The sequence below is a fragment of the Heptranchias perlo genome, chromosome 11 (genome assembly GCF_035084215.1).
Source record: "Heptranchias perlo isolate sHepPer1 chromosome 11, sHepPer1.hap1, whole genome shotgun sequence".
Taxonomy (NCBI): Eukaryota; Metazoa; Chordata; class Chondrichthyes; order Hexanchiformes; family Hexanchidae; genus Heptranchias; species Heptranchias perlo.
Window position 1 is genome coordinate 15,283,782 of NC_090335.1, and position 14,060 is coordinate 15,297,841.

Genomic DNA, 14,060 nt, shown 5'->3' on the forward strand with positions numbered 1-14,060 from the left:
TAAAAATGTCTTCAATACACCGGCCACCGCATGTAGCAGGACACTGCATTGACACCAATGCACCCGCTATAAGCGGTGGGGTCTACACTTCTTGGTCCAAAATAAATCATACAAATTATATGTCATCACTTAGGAAACCATGTGTGTGTATTGCAAAGCAGCAGCAGCACAAACAAGTAAGTCAGATTGTGCCATAAATCACAAGCATAAAACTTGAGCAGTTTATGTGCTGTCATCTTGACTTGGACTGAGCATGGACTTTAATTCAATTCCAGGCGGCTGTTAAAGATACCAGAGTATGAATTTTCAATCCAAGGGGCTTTTTAAAGAAAAATTGATTGTAGGGTCATCCAGTATTATTTGAATCAGGCAATAGTGCCACACAATGCAAAACAAAGGATATTGCAGATTCTGAAATGCAAGATCTGCAAATGCAATTCATCATGGACAGTACCTTTTAGTGAATTTACCTTCATCATCATCAGTACCTATCAGTGAATTTTCCAGTACTATCAATTAAAACCTTTTCTTTATAATTTCAAAATCACCCATTGAATTTCTAGACTACATTGCACATCATATCCTAGATGGGGGCTCCCAAGAACACCAAATCTTTTTTATAATACAGTACAGCCCAATGCATTGAAGTAAAATACCAGTTTTTGGTCTCATTGACCACCTTGCTATTATGCCAAAGGCTCGCTGACACACATGCCACAGCTTTAATAATCAATTTATTTTCATTAAAACTTTGAAGCAAATGCAGTCACCATTTATAATACATTAAATCTTTTTGGAAAACTGTTGGATAATACTTACCCCTTCAACAGCATAAACAAAATTTGCTCATGAGAACAGATATATTCCACTGTTGGAGTGCGAGTGCCAATCTGCCTCCGCAAAATGTTGTTGAAGATCTGGGTAACATCCTTCTTCCCCTGTTTTACGAAATATGCAACAATAACAAATTCAAATGCCTGACATTGGCATAGGACTATTTTAAAAACAATTAGAACAGGCTGAAAATGTAGTCATTAGGATGTATAACTTCAATTTTAAAACATCTAATTAACTACTCAAAAACAAACATCCAGTTACTTTATTGGATAACTCGAAGCCTAAAATTATATCCTCAAAACTGCCAATTTGTTCACAAGTTTTGCTTGCGTTAGAGCAACCAATAAGCAAAATAAGGCAAAACTAAGACTGAACAGTATCAATTAGTAGTGATAAGATTTCTAATGCATGTGGAAGGGTCTCAGTTTGCTAAGCATTTAGAATAATAGTGCATGTTATTACCCATATTAAAAAAAAACTTACACACCTGTTAATATAAAGAAGAATAAACCACCAGGATATTGCCCTTTTCAGAGTTTTGAGTCACACTTGGCCACTGCAATTAATGTCTTGTACAGTTGCTAACATATAGCATGGACTGAGGGAGGAGGGGGAACCCATTCAGCTGATCAAACTGGCTGCTTCCACTGATCATGATCTCTTCCCACTAATTTAATTTACTGAAAGAAGGTTCTGGATAAATACCCAGGGAGTAATGAAAACTCAAAATCATTAGTCATCCTCAGACTTCCACTATTCAACCTTGGCTACAGGTCTCGACATACAACACTTATCCTTCCCTCCCTCACAGCAACATAGGTGGCATCATGCTTCATTGAGCATTTGATCATCTCAGCCTACACAACACTAAAATCAACAATTCCATTCCCGGCCACTTATCTAGCGCATTTTTGAAGGGGCTGAATCAATAGATAGCTTTTGCCATGTGTCTTTTTAGATATCCAATACTTCTTGTTCTTTTCTGAGCCTTTTCCACCAGTCAGTATCCTTTTGAAGGCAATGAACCAGTTCAAAATTGTATACAATATTTCATGGTTTCAGGAGTAACTAGTCCTGGTTCGAAAAAAAGGCAAGAAGACCTCAAGCTCTGAATTTTATTAGCCTTGTAGCTGGACAAGGGTAGAAAACATCTGATGAATGATCAATGATCAGTAACCAGATCACAATCCTTTTCCTCCTTGGGCGATGGATACATTTTCAATGTTGCGTTTTTGGTGGTTTCTTGCTCATAAATGTAGCACCATACTTTAATCTTTTTTAAAAATTTGTTCATGGGATGTGGGCGTCGCTGGCAACGCCAGCATTTATTGCCCATCCCTAATTACCCTCAAGATGGTGGTGGTGAGCCGCCTTCTTCAACCACTGCAGTCCGTGTGGTGAAGGTTCTCCCACAGTTAGGTAGGTAGTTCCAGGACTTTGACCCAGCGACGATGAAGGAACGACGATATATTTCCAAGTCGGGATGGTGTGTGACTTGGAGGGGAACGTGCAGGTGGTGTTGTTCCCATGTGCCCGCTGCCCTTGTCCTTCTAGGTGGTAGAGGTCGCGGGTTAGGGAAGTGCAGTCGGAGAAGACTTGGCGAGTTGCTGCAGTGCATCCTGTGGATGGTACACATTGCAGCCACAGTGCGCCGGTGGTGAAGGGAGTGAATGTTTAGGGTGGTGGATGGGGTGCCAATCAAGCGGGCTGCTTTGTCCTGGATGGTGTCGAGCTTCTTGAGTGTTGTTGGAGCTGCACTCATCCAGGCAAGTGGAGAGTATTCCATCACACTCCTGACTTGTGCCTTGTAGATGATGGAAAGGCTTTGGGGAGTCAGGAGGTGAGTCACTCACCACAGAATACCCAGCCTCTGACCTACTTTTGTAGCCACAGTATTTATATGGCTGGTCCAGTTAAGTTTTTGGTCAATGGTGACCCCCAGGATGTTGAAGGTGGGGGATTCAACTGGATGTTGTCCAGTTCTTGCTGCATGCAGGCACGGACTGCTTCATTATCTGAGGGGTTGCGAATGGAACTGAACTCTGCAATTATCAGCAAACATCCCCATTTCTGACCTTATGATGGAGGGAAGGTCATTGATGAAGCTGCTGAAGATGGTATTATAATCTACATTAAACTGGCCTGTTTCTTTTTGCTATCATGCCTGAGTTATTTTAAGAGGTAACAACTGAGAGCACTGATGCAATAAGGGAGAGAAAAGTCCACAGAGCAGGAAGCTCCAAGTCAGAGACAAAACCAAGTGGCAATATGAATGACAGCTTTGTAGGTGAAGGTGAATTACATTTAAAAGTATGAAATAAAAAGCATACATAATCAGGTAAGCTTAAGTTTCTTTTTCATTCACTGAGCCACCATATATAGTTATACCAAACTACGATCTCATTTTGATATTGTGAAGCACTATTTATCTGTTTAGTTGTTAAATCATGACAGTATTTTTGTGAAAAGTGCATATAAAGGCCCCTACACAAGACATCGACATGGGAGAAAAAGACAAACCCTTTACTTATTGGCTGATGATATGATTATAGTACAAGTACAATGAGCCTCAACTTTTTTTTGTTCATGACCTGCTAACAAACACAAGATACATCGCACTACCCATTTAATCATATTGCTAAATAATCCAATTGTTAGTCCTATTAACAAATAAAACAGTTCAGGTCAACTGAGTAAATTGGCAAACATATTCCGTTCTAACCACCCAGCCACACTCACTCCCCCACCCACTCATCAATAAAAACTAACAAGTTAATCCATTTTACAGAGAAAGTAAACATGCAATGGTGGAAAAAGTTTAGGCAGCACAATTTTCTGAATTAAACGTAGATACAATTTTATGCCTAAACTTCTGATGTCATCTTGGAAGCCCTATTAACTGTGATATATATGTTGGATCCACTATAATAGCACAGAGCTTACTAACAGTGAATATGGATGAGAAAGTAGTATCACAGTGTTAACACTTTGGGTTCAACGATCATAAGCTTGTGAAGAACAAGATTAAAATCCCAGGTTCATGTGACTAACTAGACCAACGGTTTAAATTTTTTTAATGCACTTCACAAGCTTGGATATCATGAGGTATTCAACTGAATTTTCCAAAAAGATATGGGTGACAGGCTGCTACATTAACCCTAAATCTTAAAGTAACAATGACAGTGAATAAGTGAGGACTGCCACGATGCAGCACCACTAAATTATTCTTTCCCACCTACCACCATAAGCTTTTACAATGGATGCTTTCCATGATGCCAATTAGCAACTGCAACTAAAGCAAGAAATTCTTGCATAACTGAACTGGTCCTCTCAGGAGCCAAGCTAACAAATACAAGCTTAAGTTGGACCTGTGGCAGATCTGATCCACCACTTGTGACAAGAGATCCCATTTAAAAAGAATCAATAGGCACCAGTTAACATCAAGTTCCAACACTGCATCTGCTTCTGTTAGTATGTGGTCATCAAAATCAATGTTGCCTCCTGTTCTGAATTCTATGAATAATCGTGGGAGGTTCAGACCACCCAAAGCAATAGTTTGATTGCCCTAGTCTCTGCAGGAAAACAAACTCTGTCATATAAGGCTTCCATGTTAGCCATCTTCAAGAATTGAACGTGTTGAAGATAAGGGCTTGTCTTTAGCTGAAGAATCAATTTTGTGTGTTTGAATCTTTTCCATACTAGCAACAATGGTGCCAAATTAGCATATCCTGAAAACAACTGCATTTATATAGCATCTTTAACATAGAAAAGTGTCCCAAAGTGCTTCACAGAGGCAGCATCAAAAATAGATACCAAGCCAAAGAAGATATTAGGAGGGGTAACCAAAAGCTTTGTCAAAGAGGTGAGTTTTAAGGGAGGTCTTAAAGGAGGAGAAGGAGGTGGAGGCACTGAGGGGTTTAGGGAAGGATTTCTACAGCATGGAGCCTAGGCAGCTAAAAGGCACAGCTGCCAATGGTGGGAGAAGCGGGGGGTGCATGCACTAAAGGCCAGGGTTTGGAACGGAAAGTACAGGGTTGGAGGTTGTAGATCTGGAGGAGATAATGGAGAGGTGAAGCCACGAATATGAGGATGCAAATTTTAAATTTGAGGCATTGGGGGGAACCGGAACGCTGGTGGGGTTACATGTAGCATGACATGAACCCAAGATCCCGGTTGAGGCTGTCCTCATGGGTGCGGAACTTGGCTATCAATTTCTGCTCGACGATTTTGCATTGTCGTTTGTCTTGAAGGCCGCCTTGGAGAACGCTTATCCGAAGATCGGTGGCTGAATGTCCTTGACTGCTGAAGACTGCTGAAAAATCGCATAGACCTCCTCAGAAGACTAACACGGGACGCAACCAACAGAGTACCCTTCATCGTCCAGTACTTCCCCGGAGCGGAGAAACTACGCCATGTTCTCCGCAGCCTTCAACATGTCATCGATGACGACGAACACCTCGCTAAGGCCATCCCCACACCTCCACTACTCGCCTTCAAACAGCCACCCAACCTCAAACAGACCATCGTTTGCAGCAAATTACCCAGCTTTCAGGAAAACAGCGTCCACGACACCACACAACCCTGCCACGGTAACCTCTGCAAGGCATGCCAGATCATCGACACAGATACCACCATCACACGAGAGGACACCACCCACCAGGTACATGGTTCATACTCCTGTGACTCGGCCAACGTTGTCTACCTCATACGTTGCAGGAAAGGATGCCCCGGAGCATGGTACATCGGCGAGACCATGCAGACACTGCGACAACGGACGAACGGACACCGCGCAACAATCGCCAGACAGGAGGGTTCCCTCCCAGTCGGGGAACACTTCAGCAGTCAAGGACATTCAGCCACCGATCTTCGGGTAAGCGTTCTCCAAGGCGGCCTTCGAGACACACGACAACGCAAAATCGTCGAGCAGAAATTGATAGCCAAGTTCCGCACCCATGAGGACTGCCTCAACCGGGACCTTGGGTTCATGTCACGCTACACTTAACCCCACCAGCGAATAAAGGTTATCTGTTTTTAATACAACGGGTCATTCTCTGTCCCTCTCTTCCTTTCGGATGTTTCTCCCTCTCTCTCTCTGTCTTGTGTTCTGGCCGTTTGTATATTCGGTGGTCCTGTAGGTGACACCTCCCTGTCTGAACACTGATTGCCTTGACAACGGGCAGTTGGAAAGATTATCTGTAATCACCAGGTATTGTTCTGACTATAAATGTGAAACGTTCAAGGAGTCCCACGCTCACCTGATGAAGGAGATAATCTCCGAAAGCTTGTGATTTTCAAATAAAATTGTTGGACTATAACCTGGTGTTGTAAGATTCTTTACATTTGTCAACCCCAGTCCATCACCGGCATCTCCACAAAATATGAAGGTATACCCACTCAGATGACAGCTCGACAGTCACCTGGCCTCTCTGAATTAAGAGATAAAATGATCTTGAAAGTTTTCTTCAGAATTCACTCCAGCGTATGTAAAAAGTTTTGGGAACAAAGGGGGTGAAAATAAAATCCAGAGTTATCCTGGCCAAATGGAACCTTTTCTTCTTCTCTCTCTCTCCTCACCCTCTGTCAAGGATGATTTGTGTTTGATAATGGTTCCGTTCTTCATGTGTGGTGCATCACAGCAGTCAGCCCATGTTCACACCTTATACATACCGCCAGCAAGGGTAACGGATCAGTATCCATGATAAGAGTCCTGGCTTTTGCCCCTCCCTCACCCTGGGACACTGTACAAATGCAGCATCCTCAGAACCACCCTGCTTGAAACTGGCTAACTCTGCAGAGAACAAGGGATCAAACCTAGGACCTTTTTTTGGCTTACATGACTCAACACGATACATTTACCCACAGAGGCCAATTTAAGGAAACTTCTTTTATGACCAGAGTTGAAGCTGCTCCAACTCTGACACTAAGGGAACTTATTTGATGCACTCTGCATTGAAAATGTTATCCTCTTGGAACTTGCTATTCTGAAGTGCAGGAAGAATTTACCCCATGTCGTCTCATCAAACAATCACAAAGTGATGGATGTGGCCCTAAACTGGCAAATCTGACAGTATGGGAGGGGAAGGAACAGAGAGGAAAAGGGAGCAACTAGTCACTGCTTTGTGAGGGAATTTTTCCTTCGAAAGTTTTGGATTCCATCTACAAATAATAACCTCTAGTCCACATGATGCACCCAAGTAGTATTAGCCTGTAACTGATCTCAGGATGTCCTTAATTACAACAATTAGATTTTGTATTCATCAATTAGATTTTGTAACAGCTCCAGCTTAACAGCAGAATGATGCACCTTGCTTTACATGGTACAAAACAGGGAATCATCCAACTTACAGTAAATACAATGAGAGATCTGGTAACTATATTTTTATGGGCATTAAGCTTTACAAGAGTAAAAAGCCATAGATAGAGTAGAATAGATTCCACTATAATTAATTTGGGCTTAAATCCAAAAGGTCAGTCACATGACAGCAAATAATTTTAATGACACTTTGTTAAAATTAGCTCAAATAAAATATAATTTTGCTACGGATATTAAAAGATAGGGCCAGAGAAGAGTTTATTACCCTCCATCATCACAGGGCAGGAAATATTTCCTGTTCACTGAAAGATTTACATCTATTCAAAAAAAATTGAAGCCTGTCCATATTTTATTTTTATTGCTCTGTTAGTTGAAGCCAACAATGGATCCCTATGTTCTACAATCTGGTTGGTCTGCTAGGTGAAGTCAATGCTGAAGCCCTATTTTAGGCCCACTAGGTGAAGTCAATGCTGAAGCCTAGTTATAGGCCCGAAAAGGAAGAGCAAAGCAAAGCATTGCATTCTGGATCTCTTCAGCATAGCTGCATTTCATTTTCTTTCATAAATTCACCTGTACTTGTTTGCTAAATCTGGCCCATCACAGCCAGTATAAATGCTGTGCATGGTCTCCCCATTACTCTCCAGTACTTATCTGTCTCTGTTGGACTCCAACTCTCTGCTAGAATGATTAGCACGAGGAGGAGAGTTGAAACAATCTACAGAATAAACAATGGGCCAAATTTTCTAACTGCAGTTTCAATTGGACACTTGAAGAAGAGACGGTTATCTGTCCTCACTTGCATATATTTCTGTTGAGACCATCTCAGTGTGATTAGAATCAGCAGGAATGGAGAATTCAGAGGTAACCCGAAATATAGAGATACACATGTTTTTTTGTCTCTAAAACTGATTCAGGATTCTACTGAACTCCTGCTGAGACCAAACACTTCCTATGTTTCTGGGCCCCCTAAACTTAAACAGACTGCCCAAGAGCAATAGCAGCCCGAGACAGAAGAGATCCAGGTCAAGTGTCCAATTGAAACTGCAGTTAGAAAATTTGGCCCATTGTTTATTCTTTCAAATCCTATTTTGGGAAGAGCAGCAAATAAAATGACTGCAGTGCAGAAGGTTATTCCCCAGTCTTGAGCCACTCTAGGAAGGCAGTGAATTGTTACATTTTCATCCCTTAAGCATTGTAACAAGAACTACAATCTACAGGTATGGAATAGGTGCAAAAACAGGATGTAAATTCACTCCCTTTTTACGGATCACCAATATAAATCAGACCAAGTTTGTACGTTAAAATAATACAGCAGTAAATCGCTCAGTGGGTTAGAACGAGGCCATTTTACCTCCAGAGCCACAAGCTTAAATGTGGTGCAAAATGGTGGGTTGAAAACTACCACTCTCCCAGTTTTAAAAGGGACCCAAGTTAAAATAAAAATCACATCCATCAGAAATTGGGTTATTACTCTACAGCACAAAATTGTCCACACCATAATTCATACTAATTTACTGTCTCCCCAGACCACAAAGACGGTTAGTATGGGAGAAGGAAATGCCTTTATCGCACATTTGGGGACTGCTCTTGGGTGTAGGCTTACAAAGCTGAGGCAAAGCATCACTTGTGCTATGCCACACAACATGGGAGTGCTCAATATTAACACTGAACAACAAACGGAAAAGTTTTCTATTCCCCAGCAGACATCTGGATTACAAATCTCAATAAAAAGCAACTTTGGGGCTTTACGTTAAAAGTACTCCTCCCTTCACTTGGATGATCTGCCAATTTAAGGTCCCAGACCTTTTCCAGTTTGCAAAGACCCCAGACCTAATCTTAGCTTGTTAATATTTCCTGGTGCAAAGGGAAAGGATATCTCTGAACAACTAGAGCGGAACTTGGAAAGGGAGGGGGAGGTTCCAGTTGTTTTGGTCCATGTTGGGACCAATGACATAGGGAAGAAAAGGGAGGAGGTCCTGCTAAAGGAATATCAGAAGTTAGGAACTAAATTTAAGATAAGGACCTCATGGGTGGTAATCTCGGGATTACTACCCAAGCCACATGCTAATTGGCATAGGGATGGGCAGATCAGGCAGGTGAATGCGTGGCTGAAAGTCTGTGGGGGAAGGAAGAGTTCCATTTCACGGGATCAGTATTGGGACAGGAAGAAGCTGTACCGCTGGGATGGGCTCCACCTGAAACAGAATGGGACCATTGTCCTAGCGGAAAGGATAAATAGGGCTTTCCATAGGACTTTAAGCTAGTAAGATGGGGAGAGGGATCTGGTGAAAATAACGTTAGTTCTGAATATAAAAGAAATAAGGGATAAGAGTAAAGGTCAGAGCAAGGTAAGGAACAAGGGTAACAAACGGTCAAGGAACAAATACAGTTATAGGACATGACCACAAAAAGACTCAAAAATAAAGCGAGGGGAAAAATTATTAAAAACAAATTAAACTCCTGTACAGCAATGTGCAAAACATCCGAAACAAAATGGGGAACTGGAGGCGAGAAGCCAGATGTAGTAGGGATAACTGAAACATGATTACATAAGGAACGGGATTGGTAGTTAAATATTGCAGGATATAACATGTTTAGAAAGGGAAGGAAGGGGATGTGTGGCGTAGCTGTACTAATTAGAGATGACATAATGGCAATAATAAAAAGGGACACAAGTAATATTAAGATAGAAACAGTATCCACATGGGTTGAGGCAAAGGATAAGAAGAGATCAATTACGTTAATAGGTTTATTCTACAGACCACCTAATAGTGGAAGGGAAGTGGAGGAAGAAATAGGCAAATCTACGAAATGAGTAAAAACATCGAATAATAATCATGGGAGACTTCAACTACCAGACCAGGGAAAAGGAAAAGGGGAATAGAGTTTTTACAATGTGTACAGGACACCTTTCTTACCCAGTAAGTGAGAAGCTCAACAAGAGAGGAATCACAGCTGGATCTAGTAATGGGAAATGAACTGGAGCAGATAAGCAAAGTAAGCATAGGAGAACATCTAGGCAATAGCGATCATAACATAATACGGTTTAAAATAATGATTGAGAAAGACATAAGTAAGAAAGACAAAAGTAATAGATTGGAAAAAAGCTAATTTTGAGGGGATGAGAATGGAACTAGGGAAGGTAAACTGGAAAAAAAAATTGTGACAGTCGAAGAGATAGAACAGCAGTGGGAAATATTTAAAATGGTGATCAAGAGAGTTCAGGAGAAATATATTCCTCTAAAAAAAGAACAAAATAGCCAATAATGAAACACCACAGGTGAATAGAGATACGGGTAAAATTGAAATAAAAAAAAAGGCATATTCTAAGTACATAGGCAATAAAGGAGACGATGGTAAAAGGGAATACAAAGGACATCAAAAAAACAATTAGGAAAGCAAAGAGGAACTACGGAGATAAATCAAGGAATGCAAAACCAAATAAAGTATTCTACAGACACATAAATAACAAAAGAAAAATCAGGATAGGGATAGGGCCACTAAGGGTAAAAATGATAAATTCACAGGTAATGGCTAAATACTGAATGGCTTTGCCTCAGTGTTTACCAGGGAGACTGACAAGGTGGGCATGACTTTAGAAGAGGAGATCCAAAAAAGTCATTTAAGATAGAATGGGGGAGATAATTGATAAACTAATCAAACTTAGAGGATAAAACCCCTGGTCTGGATGGATTGCATCAGTGAATATTGAAAGAAGTTAGGGAGGAGGTAGCTGAGGCACTATTACATAGATATAAAAATTCATTAGAAAAGGGAATAGTGCCAGAGGACCTCCAGACAGCTGAAGTGATTCCTATATTTAAAAAGGGAGATAGAACAAGTCCAGGGAACTATAGACCAGTTAGCTTAACGTCAGTGGTAGGAAAGATAATGGAATCTTTACTCAAAGATGCAATAGAAAAACATCTAGTAAACAAAAATAAGATTAGTCAGCACAGATTTCAGAAAGGAAAGCCATGCTTGACCAATCTTATTGAATTCTTTGAAGAAGTAACAGAAAAAATAGACGAGGGTAATGCAGTAGATGTATTATATTTGGATTTTCAAAAGGCCTTCAATAAAGGTATTGCATTGTAGATTCAAGACTAAGGCCAGAGCATGTAGAGTCAGGGGACATGTAGCACAATGGATAACAAGCTGGCTACAAAACAGAAAAGAGAGTAGGGGTTACGGGTAGCTACTTAGACCGGCAAAAGGTGGGAAGTGATGTTCTATAAGGATCGGTGCTGGGACCACTGTCTTTCACAATTTCCATCAACAATTTGGACTCGGGAATCCGAAGTACAATTTCAAAATTTGCGGGGGGAGGGTCACTAGGTAAAAGCGTTAAAATGCAAGAAAATATTAATAAACTTGCAGAATGGGTGTGTAATTGGCAAATGAATTTCAATATAGATAAATGTGAGGTGGTGCATTTTGGTAGGAAGAAAAATGAGGCCACATACTGCTTGAATAATAAGAGTCTACGTGAGGTAGAAGAGCAAAGGAATCTCAGGGTACAGATACACTAATCACTAAAAGTAGTGACACAGGTTAATAAGGCCATAAAAAAGGCAAACCAAGCACTGGGATTCATTTGTAGAAGGATAGAATTGAAAAGCAGAGGAGTTATGTTAAATGTGTATTAGAGCACACATGTACGGTGCAGAGTTTTGGTCTCCATATTATAAAAAGGATATAGAGGCATTGTAGAAGGTACAAAAAGATTCACAAGGATGATACCTGAACTAAGGATATACTTATCAGGAAAGACTGAACAGGCTGGGGCTCTTTTCTCCAGAAAAGAGAAGACCGAGGGGTGACCTGACAGAGATCTTTAATGTGGAGATGCCGGTGATGGACTGGGGTGGACAAATGTCAGGAGTCTTACAACACCAGGTTATAGTCCAACAGCTTTATTTGAAATCACAAGCTTTCGGACTATAACCTGGTGTTGTAAGACTCCTTACAGAGATCTTTAAGATAATTAAACTGTTTGATAGAGTAGACGTAGAGAAAATGTTTCCACTTGTGGTGGGAGTGCAAAACTAGAGGTCATCAATATAAGATAGTCACTAATAAATCCAATAGGGAATTCAGGAGAAACTTCTTTACCAAAGGGTGATAAGAATGTGGAACACGTTACTACAAGGAGTAGTTGTGGCAAAAAGCACATTCATTTAAGGGAAAGCTAGATAAGCACATGGAGAAAGGAATAGAAAGGTATGATAAGGGTAGACAAAGTAGGGAGGGAAGAGACTCGTGTGGAGCATAATCGCCGGCATAGACCAGTTGGGCTGAATGGCCTGTTTCCTTGCTATAGACTCAACATAACTACCTCCATTCACAATCTAGAAGCAAACTAGAGTTTACAACGATCTCGGGCTTTATCTTCAAGGGTCACAAGATATGCTTGGGTTACTTGGGTAACCACCAAAGCGCTATTTAAACAAAAACAATATTTATTTATGCAATAAATATCTATAAACTGGGATGTTTTGACACAGCGTAAGCCAAAAACAAGTAGCTGCCCCACACATACCCAAAACATGCCTTACTGTCAATCATGTTTTTCTTTACCTTTCCATTGTGAGGGTACAAGTCTGTAGCAGGTCAAGATGACCAAACTGTTCTGTCAAGGAGGCAATCAATATAGTGAACAATGTGCAAATGATAACACAGATACTATGTGCAAATTTCCAGAGAAGTAATCTGCTGTTTAGGCCTATCAACTTCAGAAAATACAAAAAAGGAACAAAGTAACTGGTGTGCGTGTTATATAATAAGATATGAAACAAACATCTGCGGGAGCAGCAACATTCTCCTTATGCTTCAAAAAAAATCCTTATTTTAGCTTAATTGTAGCAAACTACATCTAGAGTCGTACGAACAAGTTACAGACTTAGTAGGTGAAAAGGCTCACTGGTGTTAAACCTGGGCCCTGTCATTTAAAGTGAGATCTCCTATATAGGTGCCTAAATTTTAAGCATTTCCCTTCCATCTCAAAAAAATTCAATGCCTAAAATATCAAAAACTGTAAATTCATTCTACCTTAAATATCAGACAGAAACACAGACTGGCCTTTTAAACTTGGAAATGTCCAATAAATCTGTCTGTATAACAGATGACTTTAGAGCAACTGAAGAATGTAGCTTACCTGAAACAGCTCTCTCATTAGAGCATAGCTATCATAGGGACGACATACACTGCTCCAGAGTTACTTACCTCAAAGTCTATCAGTTGCAAGTGTGCAATTAATGATATCAGCAGTCCACTATTGTATAGCTCCTGCGCCAACTGTGCAACTGTTTCAGTCTGCGGCTCCTTATCATTGGTACCACACAGTATCTCTTTCATGGTTAGCAGGCATTTTGATACTTCCTCTGAGGCCTAAGGTCAAAGTAAGAAGAAAAATAAAGATAAATTAAACTGGTTCCCAAGGTACAGCTGGGGGAGAAGAGTAAAGCCAGCAAAATCTGGATGGAGATCAATTGGGCCAAAAGATAAAAATCAGTAAAACATCAAAATAGGAAATTGGTGAAGAGAACTCTCTGATGATACAACTGCATATGTTGCAATAGATGCAAGATAAATTTCAGAAATTAAATTGAAAAAAAGATCATGAACTGAAGTGACTAATGCACAATATAAAATTTACTGCAATAAGCATCACTTCCAAATATTAATACCATTATCAACACCAGACTACTGTCAAACTTACTCAAGTATTAAAGTATTATATTAGAAACACTTTTTAAAAAAAGATACCTTCATCAACTGAGCTGGAAAAGTGATCAGCTCCCAAGCCTTTGTCAATGTCATTCTCGATGCTTTAGAAATGGTGTAGAAAGATTCCACTTCCAGTGGGAGAAAGCATCTCACCATTGCTCAAAGCCTTTGCCAGATGCCA

At 40.5% G+C, this 14,060-nt stretch overlaps 1 protein-coding gene across 2 annotated transcripts in view; it reads right to left on the reverse strand.

Moving 5' to 3' along the window:
- The window catches only part of cab39l (calcium binding protein 39-like), a 73,844-nt gene that overhangs the window by 31,566 nt on the left and 28,218 nt on the right, over nt 1-14,060 (reverse strand). For both annotated transcript variants that reach the window (XM_067992594.1, XM_067992592.1), the window contains 2 exons: nt 13,376-13,540; nt 820-938 (listed from right to left, as the gene is read on the reverse strand). In XM_067992594.1, the coding sequence (XP_067848695.1) occupies nt 820-938; nt 13,376-13,540 (284 nt within the window). The remainder of the gene's footprint in view (nt 1-819; nt 939-13,375; nt 13,541-14,060) is intronic.